Source organism: Vespula vulgaris, chromosome 4 (assembly GCF_905475345.1).
Source record: "Vespula vulgaris chromosome 4, iyVesVulg1.1, whole genome shotgun sequence".
Lineage (NCBI taxonomy): Eukaryota > Metazoa > Arthropoda > Insecta > Hymenoptera > Vespidae > Vespula > Vespula vulgaris.
Window position 1 is genome coordinate 6,921,140 of NC_066589.1, and position 17,608 is coordinate 6,938,747.

Consider the following 17,608-nt stretch of genomic DNA (forward strand, 5'->3'; position numbering starts at 1 on the left):
TTACATCACTTATTATTATAATTTATAAACGTATAACATTTTTTGTATCTTCTTACAATTAAATTCAAACAATTATAAAAATATATATTGAAAAGATATTATTAAGAAATATTTTTGTATTAATGGAAAAAATACAAACGAAATTTTCTTAACGAAATTCATAATGATTTGAAATTCAGTATTTGAAACAAAGTTAAAAAATCAATCTATAGAAATTTATTTAGAAAATTTGTACTGTCTCTACTAAACCGATACGAAGTACGCATGGTCAAATACTTTTTAAAGTTTAAAATAGAAGGAGCGGGCAATGTCCAAAAATACATCGTATTTCTAGCTAGTCCTTGATATCCAGTACTTTGGAATGACAATTGAGTATGTATCGTAATAAAAATTCTTTTTAAAGTGCTATTATTTGTATAGAATATTTATAGAATACTTACATAAATTATTGATTTTATTATATCTATATATTTTTATCGATAAATAATATAATATCGAGTTAAATACTCACATATTTCTTTCAATTATCATAATAATTTATATTATATATAATCATACTTTTAATTATTATAATATTCTATCCCTGGAATTACACAAATATTAAATATCATTGGAAAGTTAGTGAAAAGTTATTTGTTAAAATATATATATAAATACTCATATTCATACAATTCAATGATTTTTTATAAAATGAAATATTTTTCTTTTAGTTGTTTCCATAGTGATTCTAAAACTCTTATGTACACAAAACTTTGTACATAGTTTCAAATAAAAAGAATATAAATAATTATTTTACAGAACATGTCAGAAATCCAAGAATATTGTTCTTCTGTTGGATATGTATCCATAGATAATACAACAAATAATAATGAAAATGATCAATCAAAAGTGATTACTCCTTTAGAAGAAACAAGGAATGAAATTTTACATATAGTTGACAATGATCCTGTCAAAGTACAAGATGATATAACAAAACTGGTAAATATAGTATAATGTTAGACAAACTATAATTGTATGTACATAACATTTAAATTTACATATATATTGTTTAGAATGAAACTACAATATCCAACACTTCAAACTTTTCTAAAGATGATCTAATATTCAAGTCAATATCAGATATAGTTGCTGTTAAGGATGAATCCCATGAGGTAAAAGAAATTCTAATGGTATTATTGACAAATAATTGTTATGTAATTGTTATTTTGTAATTATTATACATAGGTAAGCAAAGAAAAAAACGAGTTGATATGTAAGTTAGAAGAAGAAGTAAAGGTAATTAAAATTTCACTACAAATATTATTGTAGATATATTATAATTATGTTAAATTTACTTAATTATGTTGATAAATGATTTAATAATAGATATATTATAATTTACTTTTATTATTAGGAAAGAACCATTGAACGAGACATGTATCAAAGAAAATTAGCAGAAGTTGAACAAAAGTTGACTAATCTAGAAGCATCGATTGCTATGACTATCAAGAGTGCTGATAATAATGAGAATGTTCCACATGTAACATTGACAGAATTGAAAAATAAATTAACAGAGACAATAATGCAATTAGAAGATCGTGGAATTATTGTAGCTAATCAAGAGAAACAGATCAATGCTCTTAATGTACAAGTATCAACATTGAAAGAAGTAGTAGCTATTACAAGAGATCTTCTGCAAATTCGTAATACAGAAGTTAAACATTTACAGGTATATTTTATATTAGAAAGTTATATAAAAAGAAAATGTCTTACTTGAATTTATTTTATTTTATAGGCAGAGGTTGATAATATGGAAGCACGAATTGCTGAAGAACGGGAAAAACACAATACAATGATGTCCAGAATGGATGATGCTGTACGATTAAATTCTGATTTAAAGAAAGAATATGAGACTCAATTAAATCTCTTTAAAGATTTGCGTATAAAATATGATGAAAAAATAAATTTACTTTCAGAAGAAAAACGAGCGCTTGAATTAGCAAATCAGTCTACAAACAATTAAGTAAAAAAAGAAACAAAAAATTAAAATGTGAAAAAAATATAACTTATAACACAAATCTTCATGAGATATCATATTTATACATATTTACAAATTTCTAATTCTAATAGCTACATGTGTAGTTATGCATACAAAATCACAAATAAAGATCAAAAATACGTGTTAATGCGTGATGCGTAGTAATAGAAAATCATTTAATTTATTGTAAATCATAATCTTGTAAAATTAAAAAATGATGTAACAATGGTATACATATTGCAACATATATATTTCTATTGATAATAGATAAGATTTGAAATTCTACAAAATCCCACGTACAGAGATAATGATTTTAAGTAATTTTTTTTACTGATAATTTATATATCTTCATCACTGATCATTTATGTAAATATAAAAATAGAAAAAGTTGCTAAGCCTTTCATCTAATTAATGTAAATAGATTCCGAATAATTTGTTCATTTGTTGTAAGTATTGTATCTTCATTGTTTGATGCATTAATAAAATTAGTAGATGTATTATTTATTATAACCGATAAAAAATTTTTTAAATAGTTTAATTTAAAAAGTCTATTTTCTTATCATAAAAACGTAATTTGTACAATCGTATTAAAAAATAAAAATAAAAAGAGAAGAAATTCTAAAAGTCAAATTAACGTACGCATAAAATTAACTATTGGGGACTTTTTTCAATTATTTTATCTTATTGATGGAGTGATATAATAAAAGTTTCTTATATATCAGAGATAATAGACAGATAGTATTAATACAAAAATAGATCGATAAAAGAAAGATAAATTGCTACTTTACAATGGTATAAATATAGAGAAGAAATATCAGAAATTTAGTAGAACCGTTAAAGAAGTTCAGGTAAGAATCAATTGTATTTATCTGCAAAATAGCCGTAATCGGCTACTCTTTCTACTATTAATAAAATTGTATTTGTATATTTTTTTTTAAACTTGTGTGTTAAACGCTTTGAAAATCTAAGCGTGTATTTAATAATTATGCGTATACGACAGACATTTAAAAAATATATAATTTTCTCGATTTTTATTAACACTCTTATAGTAAATTGTTAACTATTACATATTATACATATTGTTGAATTGCACTTTTTAATTAATATATCCATTTTATTTTACAGTTTTTAGGACTTCTTAAAATCGGTTAGCAAGATGAAGAAGTTAATTATTCTGTTATCATTAGCAATATTCTGCATTGCCGCGCAATCAGAAGTATTAGAGCCGAAAATAGGCGGAGAAAATGTAGAAGTCAAAGAACAGGTAAAATAAGATATATATACACATATATGTACATTTTTTTGTTGCATTTTTTTTCTTCCATAGATTAATAATAATCATATTAATTCATTTTCCAGAATCTTTCCATTCTTGATAAAATAAATGAATTAGAAGAATCCGTATTGGAAGAATCCGAATTGGAAGAATCCGAATTGGAAGAATCCGAATTGGAAGATTCCGACGAAGAGGAATCTGACGAGCTTCATCGTCCACCAGGCCACCCTACTAGACGTCCACCACGACCAGGCCGCCCTACCAGACGTCCACCACGACCAGGCCGCCCTACCAGACGTCCACCACGACCAGGCCGCCCTACCAAACGTCCACCACCAGGCCGCCCTACCAGACGTCCACCACATCCAGGCAAACCTACCAGACGTCCACCACATCCAGGCAAACCTACCAGACGTCCACCACCTCCTCCAGGATCAGAAGAGGTAAAAAAAATATGTATATATACATATATATATATAAAATATATATATATATAATTGAAACTTAAAAAAAATAATATGGGCAATCATTTTCAGATACTCGATAAAAAAGTTTTTCTTATTGCTTATACTAATATATTTCAATTATGTGCTTCTTTTTTAATTCTAAATTATTTTTCTTTCCTATATGATCTTAAGAAACAAATCTTTTTTTTATCTTCATATTCTTTTTCTTTTATAGATTAATAATAATTATAATAATTCATTTTTCAGAAACCCGATTTTGAAGACATTCCTATCGCTTTCGGATTAGAAGAATTAGATGAAATTGAAAGTGAGGACTATCATCACAGACATCGACCATCACACAGATATCCACCACCACATAGACGTCCACCACCACATAGACCACTACCACCACCTCACAGACGTCCATCTTCAGACGAACCTGTTGAACCAAGCTCTGTTTAACTATCATTTATATATCTTAAATGGACCGTAATATGAAAAAATATAAATAAATTTAATCTTGCACATAATTTGTTGTTTTTCCTTGATTACTAATAACTTCGAAAAATTTTCTTATTGAATATATGGTATCATTTAAAAAATGATATCATTTAAATGCATTTAACAAATAATGGGATAAGTGCGGATGAAATAAAGGGATAAGTGCAGATAAATAAAAGGATAAAACAGATGATTTTTGAAAATATTTAGTTTCCAAACCTATTATTTGTTATCAATATTTTCCATTAAATCTATTAATTATTCCTGGTATTATTATGATTACGCCAACAATTAGAGGCGTAATTCTTCACCAATTTTCATGAATAAATTTCATTTTACATTTTAAAGATGAAGATTTAATATAGGAAACCACTTTTCCGAATTCTTGAAAAAGCATTATTTTCTTTGAAAAAAATTGTTACAATATTATATTCTGTTGAGAATATTTTATGCATAAAAATAAAATTTATTGAATTTTTCAAAAATTCAAGAAATTTATGTTCTCATTTAAATTCTTTCAATTAAATTTTCATTAAATCTTTAAAACAAGATTTTATTCATTAAAATCAGTCAAGAATTATGTGTGAACTCGCTGTTGACATAAACACTGTTTTTATTATTTTTTGTGAAAAAAGGTTTCGTATAATGACACCTTTTGAACAGCGCAACGAAAGAAAAGAAGCTTATATTATATCTACTATATCTGATTTTTATATAAATACTTGTATTTTGTTTCTACTAAATAAACGATGGTTTATTTGATGCATGCGTAAAGATGTTCTGATCTATTTCAAATGTAACGAAGCGCATTTCGCGATGTTCATATATAAAAACCACAGTAACTCATTCAAAAAAGAACATTAACTCATTTAAAAAGCTTTTCGAAAATGATTCCATGGTAAAAATAAGAAAATACGTCTTCAGCCAATAATGCCAAAGGGTCTTAATTTGTAACACTATCAAATCTTAGAAGAGTTTTTAGTTTCCGTTATGATTTATTTATTACAAACTAAAAAATCTTATAAGAAATGTTTAGCAGAATGATTGTAATTTAATATTTCAATTCATATATATTTCAAACATGAGGTCATTACCTATATCTAATATCAAGAAAAACAAAATTAATACTTTTGATAATTTCCCAATTATTTAAACAATTTTTTTATGTATAAGTCGTACAATAAATTAATATTTAAGCAATATTACATTCGCTTAAACATTCCAAAGATCATAACACGAAAGAAACATAAAATAATTTTAATTTAAAATTTTAATGTTTTGAAATCTTCGTCTCGGGATCATTGGTCTCGTGTAATATAAACATATAGGATCTTTATTAACTTTGACTGAATTAATTTTCTTTTATCTTCCGACCAGTCAGCATCGCAGATTACACAGGGTGCTTTCCTAAAAAGGAAAAGTTAATGAAAGTACATTATCCCTCGTTCTTACAAAATTCTATGCAAAATAATTTGTTTTAGAATTAAATTGTGAAGTGGATGTTTTCGACAATTCCTAATTCAGTTTTACTTTGAATTTTGACGAGTACACATCGCAGCTCTCGCGTTCTCCGCAAGTAATAGAGAAGAGGTATTGTAAATACATTGTTATATCCCACATTCTCACAATATTCTATACAGTTTATTTAATTTTAAATTTAAATTGCGAAGTGGGGATACTCGGCTTCGAGAGACGACAACAAAACCGAGTCTTTGACCGACTTTTACAAATACTAGTTCAGTCTTGTTTTAAATTTCGACGAGTAAACATCGCATTTCTCGCAGTACGCGTTCTCCGCAAATAATAGAGAAGAGATATTGTAAATATATTGTTATATCCCACATTCTCACAATATTCTATACAGTTTATTTAATTTTAAATTTAAATTGCGAAGTGGGGCTACTCGGCTTCGAGAGACGACAACAAAACCAAGTCTTTGACCGACTTTTACAGTTACTAGTTCAGTTGTGCTTTGAACTTCGAGGAGGGAACTTAGAAATTTTCGCAGGATGCCACTCGAGGAAGTATTAGCGAAGAGTTGATGCAAGTATATTTTCTATCACTTATATTTTCATAATTCTATACAATTTCTTTTGTTTTAGACATCGATTTCGCACTTTCGGAGACTTTGACAATCTATCTCCACGACTAGACTTAAAAATTTTCGCAGGATGCTACTCGTGCAAAGAATTAACCAACAGTTAATTCAAATGTGCAACAATTTATTTGATTTTAGACTTAAATTGCGAAGTGGGGATATTCGGCTTCGCGAGACGACAACAAAACCGGATATTTGATCGACTTTTATAAATACTGGCTCAGTTGTCCTTTGGACTTTGACGAGTGAACTTAGAAATTTTCGCAGGATGCCACTCGTACAAAGAATTAACCAACAGTTAATTCAAATGTGGAACAATTTATTTGATTTTAGACTTAAATTGCGAAGTGGGGGTATTCGGCTTCGCGAGACGACAACAAAGCCGGATATTTGATCGACTTTTATAAATACTGGCTCAGTTGTCCTTTGGACTTTGACGAGTGAACTTAGAAATTTTCGCAGGATGCCACTCGTACAAAGAATTAACCAACAGTTAATTCAAATGTGGAACAATTTATTTGATTTTAGACTTAAATTGCGAAGTGGGGATATTCGGCTTCGCGAGACGACAACAAAGCCGGATATTTGATCGACTTTTATAAATACTGGCTCAGTTGTCCTTTGGACTTTGACGAATGAACTTAGAAATTTTCGCAGGATGCCACTCGTACAAAGAATTAACCAACAGTTAATTCAAATGTGGAACAATTTATTTGATTTTAGACTTAAATTGCGAAGTGGGGATATTCGGCTTCGCGAGACGACAACAAAGCCGGATATTTGATCGACTTTTATAAATACTGGCTCAGTTGCCCTTTGGACTTTGACGAGTGAACTTAGAAATTTTCGCAGGATGCCACTCGTACAAAGAATTAACCAACAGTTAATTCAAATGTGCAACAATTTATTTGATTTTAGACTTAAATTGCGAAGTGGGGGTATTCGGCTTCGCGAGACGACAACAAAGCCGGATATTTGATCGACTTTTATAAATACTGGCTCAGTTGCCCTTTGGACTTTGACGAGTGAACTTAGAAATTTTCGCAGGATGCCACTCGTACAAAGAATTAACCAACAGTTAATTCAAATGTGCAACAATTTATTTGATTTTAGACTTAAATTGCGAAGTGGGGGTATTCGGCTTCGCGAGACGACAACAAAGCCGGATATTTGATCGACTTTTATAAATACTGGCTCAGTTGTCCTTTGGACTTTGACGAGTGAACTTAGAAATTTTCGCAGGATGCCACTCGTACAAAGAATTAACCAACAGTTAATTCAAATGTGGAACAATTTATTTGATTTTAGACTTAAATTGCGAAGTGGGGGTATTCGGCTTCGCGAGACGACAACAAAGCCGGATATTTGATCGACTTTTATAAATACTGGCTCAGTTGCCCTTTGGACTTTGACGAGTGAACTTAGAAATTTTCGCAGGATGCCACTCGTACAAAGAATTAACCAACAGTTAATTCAAATGTGCAACAATTTATTTGATTTTAGACTTAAATTGCGAAGTGGGGGTATTCGGCTTCGCGAGACGACAACAAAGCCGGATATTTGATCGACTTTTATAAATACTGGCTCAGTTGTCCTTTGGACTTTGACGAGTGAACTTAGAAATTTTCGCAGGATGCCACTCGTACAAAGAATTAACCAACAGTTAATTCAAATGTGGAACAATTTATTTGATTTTAGACTTAAATTGCGAAGTGGGGGTATTCGGCTTCGCGAGACGACAACAAAGCCGGATATTTGATCGACTTTTATAAATACTGGCTCAGTTGTCCTTTGGACTTTGACGAGTGAACTTAGAAATTTTCACTGGATGCCATTCGAGCAAATGTCAAGGAAGACTTAAAGTAAATATATTTCTTTATCTCATATTTCTTTAATGGTTTATACAATTTTCATTATAGCAGTGATATTAATTATTTCATTTGTATTTTTGTTTCAGAACCTCTTTGCAATCGCGCGCGTTGCAATGACGTAATCGAATGTTAGCATCGCTAAAATAAAAATATCGCGAAATAGAAGCAGTGTTTGTTCGTTCGCGTTGCGCGATTTAAACAATAAATAATTTTTCATGGACTGCGTGCAATGCAGTCCTTAGAGTCAGTGTTTGTCCGCGTAGTTTTTTGATTTTTTAACAGTCGCACAGACTGTACTTATAAAGGATAGTAGAGTTTCGCAAAATAAATTCAGTGATCGTTCGTTAATAAATAACTACCGCGAATTAGAGTCAGTGAATCACTGAAGAGGATCTCGACCAACTTCGATCTCGACCTACCTCATTTTCAACCAACTACAAATCATACACCCTCAATTTCGACCTAAATCGCGGTCCAGTGTTTTGGAGCCATCGCAGAACTTCTTAAGTAGTAAGTTAATTTTTAAATCCCTCCGATTACTCAATTATGTCGAGGACGAAAGGTCCGAATCGGCACGAGTGATTGGTTGTAATTAATTAGTAAATGAGCATTGAGTGACCACGAGTAAATTTCTCCGGAAAAAATTATATATATATATAATGAAATGACTGCATATAATGCGAATGACTGAAAAACGAAGAACTGTATATCTTAGTTATAACAATTATTCTAAATTAATTTTTCCAGTTTAATTACTCCTTAGTTTCTCTCGGGTGGGACCCTTGGGAGGGGCCCTCGGGTGTGGGCCTTTGGGCGGGCTGCCGACTTGGCATCTTCTAAAGCTCTTTTTCTCTTTTTCTTTTCTTTCTGTTCTTTTTCTTCTTTTCTTCTACTTTTAATCTTTTTCTGTTTCAGGTTAGATCATCGTCGAATGGATCATCGAGAGACAGATCATCAAGAGAACGGTCATCGTGAAATTTATTTCATGAATTTTTATTTATTCTATACATGTGTATTTATTCTAAACATTTCTATATATTATATACATTTCTATTTATTATATGCATTTCTATCAATTATATATATTTCTATTTATTAAAACACATAGGTATATAATAATTAAAAGAATTATTGGAGATTAATTATTTTACTTTCTTTCGATTTTGGTACTTTGATTTTTCTCGAGTGATGCAATCTTCAAAATATTCACTCACCGTTCTGAGCTCTATCTTCCTCCCTCGCACTCGCGTGCATATTCCCGGTTTCTTTTCCTTTTTTCTCTTCTTCCTTTTCTCTCCTTTTCTCGTTTTTCTTTTTCTTCTTCTCACCTTGTTTTACTCTTTTTCTTTTTCTGTTTCTAAATCATCAAGGGACCGATAATTGTGAGATTTTAACGGAAGTTAAGTAAAGTAAGGCATCTCGAACGCGAATTTTAGAGTAGAGTCCCCGTTAGTCCGCGGGTCTCCAGATACAGCAACCTCCAAGCAGTGTGACCTGGGTCGGCAGTAATTGCGAAATAGTGTGAAATCTATGTCTAAATTATATATATTATCTAAAATGTATAACTAAATTGTATATATAATCATATAACACAAGTACTACCTAGCGGATGGCTGCATATTTCCAATGTTTTTCCAAAATTCCTTTTCTGTCTAATATCAATTTGACGTTAAATTAATTATATTTTAACTTGCTAATCTATACTTTAACAGATAAATAGATTGAATATATCAAAATTCTAAATTATTAAAGTTATAAAATTAATACGAAAACGCACAGAAAACCTTCCTGTCGCACTTATGTTCTCTGTTATTTCTATTTATCCTTCTTTACTTTTATTACTTATATACTTTTATTAACTATATTAATTATATACTTTTATTAATTATAGACTTTTGATAATTATATTGATTATATACTTTTATTTATTATATTAATTAGTTTTACTAACTTTTATTTACGACTAGTTTCGGGTGGGACCCTTGGGAGGGGCCCTCGGGTGTGGGCCTTAGGCGGGTTTCTTTCCTTCAGTAGAGAAAAATCGAATTCATATATTTATTGATTGCTCTGATTTATTAGATACTTTGATTTTCGTCGAGTGAAACGATCTTAGAGATGCTTATCCATTGTTCCGAATTCCATCTTTCTCACGCTCACATTTCGTGTATCTTTTCTTCGTTTCTCTTGTTCTCTTCTTTTCCTCTTCTCGTTTTTTCTTTTTTCTTTTCTCTTATTCTTTTACTTTTCTTCTGTTTCAGGTTAGATCATCGAGGAATCGATCGTCGAAGGACCGATCAACGTGAAATTAATTTTTATAGGGAAATTTTAATCATATAAATGTTTTTTTATTTTATTTAATTATTAATTTATTGTTTAATTGTATTTTGATTTTAAATGTATATGTATATATAAATGGCTTTTTGCATATAACATTGTATATTATTTTTGCATGTAATTACATATTTTTCTTTTACACTTTTTCTGTTTCAAGTTAGGTGATCGCTGGACCTATCTTCGTGGGATCTTTACACGGAAGTTAAAGGAACCTCTTTGCATATAATCTCTATTATATAGGAATTATATAGCAGAAAGGGTATGTCTCCTTGCTTCCGTACGCGAATGATAGGGAAAACACTCACGTGCGTGACGGCCGGCACGCGCGTGGGTGTTCGCGAACGCGAGATTAAGTCCTACCGAGGACTATGCTTTGATTTTTGAAATCGAAATAGACACGACCGGTCGTGTCTCGAGATGTTTGAAGCCGACGGTGTGGACGGTGGAGCAATCTGTAAGCGGGGTTTTATACATCTCCAGTTTGCTGAGAAGCCCGAAGCTCCCGAAGCGGAAAGGCATCTCGGATCGTGGATTTTAGAGTAGAATCCCCGTTAGTCCGCGTATTTCCAGGTGCCGCAAGCGCTTCATCGGCCAAGGACCATTGAGGGACTTAGATTTTTATACGGGTGTTTAAAGAATCTTTCTATCTCAGACGTAGAAGGATTTCTTTTCTCCCGTTCGGGCAAGATAGAAGGACACTCGCTTACGTCGGCTGGCATAGGCGTTGGTGTTCTCGGGCGCGATTAAGTCCAAACTTGGCTCCAACGTACTCAACATACTCGCGTGAGTGTTTCCGGAATACTCGCGTAAGTATCCGTGAGTGCGGTAGGATTCAATTTTGGGTTCCGGCGTTTGTCGCGAAAGCACAACCGGTCGTGCTCAAGTGGTGATCGAAGCTTCCGGTGTTGTATAGTTGAGCTATGCGTAAGTCGGTTCCCAAATGCGGAGACGCATGGGGCTGCAATTTTAGCGTTTGGAGGCTTGAATTCGTTGAGAGTGGAGGTCGTCCCGTTGCTTTGCTTTCTTGATAGTAGTAGTAGTAGAAAAAAGTAGAATAAATGCAGCAACATCCACGCGGTAGATCCTGGATCGGAAGTACTTATGATATGTCGGAATTTTATAGGCTGCAAGTATTCCAGAGCAAATGGCTGCGTTCTTCAAGATTTTTCCAAAATCCTTTTTCACTAATTCCAATTAAATATCGAGATACATTCAGTTTACATTCTTTCTTACATCTTCCTTATAATCGGTAATAAATATACAGTTATTTCTATCTATTGAAACTCATACTTATATAATAATTATTTCAGATTAATTATTATAGTTTCTCTCGGGTGGGTCCCTTGGGATGGGCCCTTGGGCGTGGGCTTCTGTGCGGGTCTCCTTTCAGCAAAATCGAGCTCGATTTTCGTACTCTGGTTTTGGTCGGATGTAGCAATATTGTACATCTATCTTTTCTTTTCTATTTCATCGTTTTCACAGGTGCATGTGTTTGATTATACTTTCCGGATATCCTTTCTCTCTTTTCTTCTGAATTCTATCTTCTATATTTCACGTGCGCGCATGTTTCTCTTCTGCTTCTTTTCCTCTTCATGGATTTCGATATATCGACGAGTCCGATATGTCGTCGAAAGGTTCGGTTCATAATCGATCGTTAGACGCGAATACGGGTAAGATAGGAAGGACACTAGCGCGTGTGTCGGCGGGCACAGGCGTGGTGTTCTCGGGCGCGATTAAAAGTCCTACGGTAATGGACTTCGTTTGATTGCTAAAACGAATAAATGACCGGTCGTGTGTCGGTTTATGTGCTACCAAGCAGTATGGTTTGCTATCCGTAAGCGTGGACTGACCCTCCTCCAGTTAGCAACCTGAATTCTTGAGTAGTGCATGGAACGTTGCGAACGCGAATTAGAGTCACCGTTATACTAACACTCCCGGGAGTGTTTGAGCGCGATTAAAAGTCCTACCAGGGACTTCGTTTTATTGAATGCCGTTTATTTGATCACGCCGGTCACGCGAACTTTAGAGTAGAGACCCCGTTAGTCCGTGGGTCCCCATATGCAGCAACCTCCACGCGGTGGGACCTGGGTCGGTAGTACTCGTATTATATTGAAATCCAGTATGATACAAGGACTATCGGGCGAATGGCTGCATATCTTAAGTAAATTTCAAAATCTACTCCCAATATGATAGAATAAGTTTCCAATATTATTGAGCAAATAGTTGCGTATAATCACTTTATTTTGCTAAATAATATTTGCGCAAGTAAATAGATTAAATATATTAGAATTCCGTGAACAAATGCATATAAAATATATAAATTTATGACTAAAATGAAAATTTAATCAATTATTTAGTAAAAGTAATTATTAGTAAATGTATACTTATATATTAAAGATTATTTGTATCAAAATCGAAACATTAGTTCATTTCCAGACTATCCACGAAGTAAAATGTCCAGCATTGTTTTTTTCCTTCTTTCACTTATTTATTATTTTTCATGCATTTATATCGTAAAATATTTGCGTTGTATCTCTTAAGGATTACTGTGATCGGCATGCTATCATTAAAGATAAATATATAAGTAATAAATAAGTAAAAATAATATAAGATAAATACGAATGAATGAAACGTTTGAATTCGAACGTTCTAACACTTTCTATTCTAACTCAAATTAATCCAATCATTATGTTGCGTGCCAATGGGATATAATCTAACAAGCTTATAAACTGATACAATAGTCTCATGATGACAGTAGTGTTTTCTACTCGTGCTTGTAAATCGTATTTTATACCTGCGAAAGGTGATGAACAGCTTTAAATAAAAACAATAAGAAACTATGTCGAAATCTGTACGATAGGCAATATATATTCATATAAGTATAATAAAAATTTGCTATATCTATATATACAGACTTAGAAAAATAATCAAGTAAGTATAGAAGACTGTCTAAGTTCAAAGGCGATAATCGCAAATACTATCTGCGTAAATAATATACTATAGTATCAGAAAGATTAAATGTAAGAGGGAAATTCCGTGATCAACTCGTTCACTTCGATAGATATTTATGATATATACTAATCATAAGTGAGATACAATTAATAAAGTTTATCGCAAGTCACCGATAACAGAGAAGTATATATGAGATTATGTAATTAAAATATCTGTCGCTTCAAATCAAGATATTTTTCGAATTTTTCGTTTACGCATACATTATGTATGCAAAATTAATTTTATTATTAATTAATTTGTAATCATATTTGTCAACGAACAATTTCTTATTACTCCTATAATTTCAATCTAAGATATTTTTGGAAGTATATGACATCTTATAATTCATAATACGATCGTGAAGACAGTGGTCCTAGATGAAATAAAAAAAAAAGAAGTAAAACAAAAGCCCATGGCACGAAAATTAAATTTTTTATTTGAAGAATAAATTAATTTTTTATATCGACATATACTTCTGATATCTATATATATTTTTATTTATATCTCTATTTATAAAATTTAATTTATCTAGTGGAATATTTGTAAGCATTGATAATTTTATGATTTTATCGTTTCTATATTACTTACATAATTCTTAATCTTTTGTCATACCTATTATTTTATTATCGATATAGATGTAAACTATCAGTTTATCGATCCATCGATGATAACAATCATATTCTTAACACATTGTTGACTGATAATGCAATTATTAAAGTATGAACTTACGTAAGAGTCATTCTTACTGTTTATCATATTGTGGACAGTAACTGTTTAATTTGGATATTATCAATATTCTTAAATTTTTAACATTTTAGTAATGATTTTAATTCAATTATAAAACATAGCCGGTGTGAAATTATTTTTTACATATAGGAGATAGCCAACAATGTATTAATTACTTAATTACTTCTTTTTCAAATATGAGCATATATCTCTGTTAATAAAATAAATTTATGGATATTAAAATACACAAATTATTAATGTGTGACGACGCAGTATCAACTTATGACCCATGTAATATAAATATGACGAAATATTATGAAATTTTATCGGAAATTATAATATCGTATATTAGAACGTTATTTACAATAAAAGATTTGATACTAGGGAATCCATGAAATGATATCAATAATACGTTCTAGGAATTACCATTAAATCATAATGAGCAATTTAGTATTTCAAAGAGAGAGAGACGTATGAAAATCAACTTTTAGTGGTTCCCCGATATTCATTATTGATGCCAATAAACAAAGTGCATACGAAAGTATCGGAAAGAGCAATAAGTATAAAAGCAATGCTATGAGTCCTACAAAGACATCATTTCCTTGTGAACTCTTGTCTCGACAGCAATTAAGGGTAAGCAACTATTTTTCCTCTATAATGACATAACATACGATGAAAATATTAACATATATCTATGTAAAATTCATATAAATTAAATTTCTATATTGATATGTAATTACAGTTTTATATTATTAATAGATATTTTTTATTTTTGTTTATTCCATTAAAAAATAAATATAAATCAGATCGAAGCAAACGTATTATATATAATATTGACATTACTCCTTCCAGACTCGAGAAAAATGAGAAGCTTAGCAATAAGAGCAGCTTTAGCTGCTGTGCTTGTTATCGTAGTTAATGGAGAAACATTCGAATCACACTCGATATATCCAGTAAGCATATGAAAAGTATTTGAATGATAAAAAGACTAAAATAGTAGGATAAGAGATAATTTAAATAGAAAATCATCAGATTTCTAATATAATTATATTTTTTTATTAGCACGCTATTATTTCAAAAAAGACTGATACTCATCAACCAAATCTTCAAATTCCTGAAATTCAAGAATATCAAGATCAATTTGACGTGGTAAACATACATGTGAATATATGAAAATTTATAAAAGTAATTTATTTATATCAACATTACATTAATTTTTATATTTTAGCGTAAACGACGTGAAGCTGATCCTGAGTCTAACAAACCAAGACCTCAGCAAGTGCCTCCACGTCCGCCACACCCGGTAAGAATAACAAAAATTATAATAAAAAAAATATTCACATATGAATTACATGTATTACGATGAATGGATCAATATCGTTTCATTTTCATATTTTAGAGACTTCGTCGTGAAGCTGATCCTGAATCTAACAAACCAAGACCTCAGCAAGTGCCTCCACGTCCGCCACACCCGGTAAGAATAACAAAAATTATAACAGAAAAAATATTCACATATGAGTTATATGTATTACAATGAATGGATTAATATCGTTTCATTTTCATATTTTAGAGACTTCGTCGTGAAGCTGATCCTGAGTCTAACAAACCAAGACCTCAACAAGTGCCTCCACGTCCGCCACACCCCGTAAGAATAACAAAAATTATAACAGAAAAAATATTCACATATGAGTTATATGTATTACAATGAATGGATTAATATCGTTTCATTTTCATATTTTAGAGACTTCGTCGTGAAGCTGACCCTGAGTCTAACAAACCAAGACCTCAGCAAGTGCCTCCACGTCCGCCACACCCGGTAAGAATAACAAAAATTATAAGAGAAAAAATATTCACATATGAGTTATATGTATTACAATGAATGGATTAATATCGTTTCATTTTCATATTTTAGAGACTTCGTCGTGAAGCTGATCCTGAGTCTAACAAACCAAGACCTCAGCAAGTGCCTCCACGTCCGCCACACCCGGTAAGAATAACAAAAATTATAAGAGAAAAAATATTCACATATGAGTTATATGTATTACAATGAATGGATTAATATCGTTTCATTTTCATATTTTAGAGACTTCGTCGTGAAGCTGATCCTGAGTCTAACAAACCAAGACCTCAACAAGTGCCTCCACGTCCGCCACACCCCGTAAGAATAACAAAAATTATAACAGAAAAAATATTCACATATGAGTTATATGTATTACAATGAATGGATTAATATCGTTTCATTTTCATATTTTAGAGACTTCGTCGTGAAGCTGATCCTGAGTCTAACAAACCAAGACCTCAACAAGTGCCTCCACGTCCGCCACACCCGGTAAGAATAACAAAAATTATAACAGGAAAAATATTCACATATGAGTTACATGTACTACAATGAATGGCTCAATATCGTTTTATTTTCATATTTTAGAGACTTCGTCGTGAGGCTAATCCTGAATCATCGAGGATAAGAATTTAACAAGTTACTCTAGGTCCTTCAAACTTGATAAAAATATTATCGGTGATCAAGACAATCCTTAATTATATTTTCCTCTTTATAATATTTTATACATCCATGACGATAAATAATACTACTTTATGTTAAATTTTATTTGATATAACAGTAATTGAAAAGCAAGTTAAAATAAGGCAACAAAATTTAAATATAAAAATTTTGTTATCTTTTAGATATCGAATATTTATTGGATAAGATAATAAAAATTAATGATGCCTTATATGATTATACTTGAATAATATTTTTCTATAATATTCTTTATGAAAGAAAAAAAAATCATCAATCTGATATAATATCTGAATTTACATAGATAATAATTTTATATAATATATTTACTTAAAAATATATACTTAATAAATATATATTTATGTTTACATAACATGCATATATTTTCCATTAATTAAAAAATAATCTATTTTAGTTAAGATATTTAAGAATATTCGTTTAAATAAAAAATAACAAAAGAGCATTAAAACGTTTTACCATAAATAGCTTGGTCTTACCATACTAATCGGTGACTGATAACTGGTCATGTCCATGTATACAACATAGATAGATATTTTTAAAAAAGATCTATACAGTCAACAGTTTAATTATTAATGTATCAATCTATAAATTGATGGAGTATATATTTTATTCAAATAAAAATTCAAACATCGCAGTTTCCGTGGTGTAGTGGTTATCACATCCGCCTAACACGCGGAAGGTCCCCGGTTCGATCCCGGGCGGAAACAACTTTTTTTTATTCACTGAAATAATAAAATTAAAATAATAATTCATTTATATATTATTATAAAATTTCGAACTTGATATCTTCATCGTTTATACTTCTTTAA

The 17,608-nt window shown here is 31.0% G+C and overlaps 3 protein-coding genes, 1 long non-coding RNA gene and 1 other non-coding gene across 31 annotated transcripts; all 5 read left to right on the forward strand.

Moving 5' to 3' along the window:
* Positions 1-259: 259 nt before the first annotated feature.
* On the forward strand, positions 260-2,469 carry LOC127062921 (uncharacterized protein MG328-like). The gene is made up of 6 exons (XM_050991902.1): positions 260-372; positions 799-978; positions 1,053-1,151; positions 1,225-1,275; positions 1,394-1,708; positions 1,775-2,469. The coding sequence occupies exons 2-6, from the start codon at positions 802-804 to the stop codon at positions 2,000-2,002; spliced, it is 870 nt and encodes a 289-aa protein (XP_050847859.1). The 5' UTR covers positions 260-372; positions 799-801; the 3' UTR covers positions 2,003-2,469.
* A 275-nt stretch (positions 2,470-2,744) lies between these two features.
* On the forward strand, positions 2,745-4,272 carry LOC127062922 (basic salivary proline-rich protein 4-like). 4 transcript variants are annotated; one of them, XM_050991905.1, is made up of 5 exons: positions 2,745-2,865; positions 3,143-3,281; positions 3,377-3,611; positions 3,669-3,736; positions 4,007-4,272. In XM_050991905.1, exons 2-5 carry the CDS (start codon positions 3,174-3,176, stop codon positions 4,202-4,204), a joined length of 609 nt encoding a protein of 202 aa, XP_050847862.1. In that variant the 5' UTR covers positions 2,745-2,865; positions 3,143-3,173; the 3' UTR covers positions 4,205-4,272. The 4 variants fall into 4 exon arrangements, with proteins under 4 accessions (XP_050847862.1, XP_050847861.1, XP_050847863.1 ...); XM_050991904.1 differs by having other exon boundaries at positions 3,377-3,545; positions 3,576-3,736; XM_050991906.1 differs by having other exon boundaries at positions 3,377-3,545; positions 3,633-3,736.
* Positions 4,273-5,466: 1,194 nt separating this feature from the next.
* On the forward strand, positions 5,467-9,346 carry LOC127063423 (uncharacterized). Of its 2 annotated transcripts, none has more exons than XR_007781343.1 (3): positions 5,467-8,203; positions 8,299-8,722; positions 9,128-9,346. It is a non-coding gene; the product is annotated as an uncharacterized LOC127063423 (long non-coding RNA). The 2 variants fall into 2 exon arrangements; XR_007781342.1 differs by lacking the exon at positions 9,128-9,346 and having other exon boundaries at positions 5,467-6,062; positions 6,138-8,203; positions 8,299-9,118.
* Positions 9,347-14,729: 5,383 nt separating this feature from the next.
* Positions 14,730-16,856, forward strand: LOC127063419 (apidaecins type 22-like). 23 transcript variants are annotated; one of them, XM_050993186.1, is made up of 11 exons: positions 14,733-14,896; positions 15,116-15,216; positions 15,326-15,424; positions 15,492-15,566; positions 15,663-15,737; positions 15,834-15,908; positions 16,005-16,079; positions 16,176-16,250; positions 16,347-16,421; positions 16,518-16,592; positions 16,689-16,856. In XM_050993186.1, exons 2-11 carry the CDS (start codon positions 15,127-15,129, stop codon positions 16,734-16,736), a joined length of 762 nt encoding a protein of 253 aa, XP_050849143.1. In that variant the 5' UTR covers positions 14,733-14,896; positions 15,116-15,126; the 3' UTR covers positions 16,737-16,856. The 23 variants fall into 23 exon arrangements, with proteins under 23 accessions (XP_050849150.1, XP_050849166.1, XP_050849167.1 ...); XM_050993187.1 differs by having other exon boundaries at positions 14,734-14,896; positions 15,326-15,412; XM_050993193.1 differs by lacking the exon at positions 16,518-16,592 and having other exon boundaries at positions 14,730-14,896.
* Positions 16,857-17,433: 577 nt separating this feature from the next.
* Trnav-aac (transfer RNA valine (anticodon AAC)) lies at positions 17,434-17,506 on the forward strand. Its single transcript has one exon. It is a non-coding gene; the product is annotated as a tRNA-Val (tRNA).
* Positions 17,507-17,608: the final 102 nt, after the last annotated feature.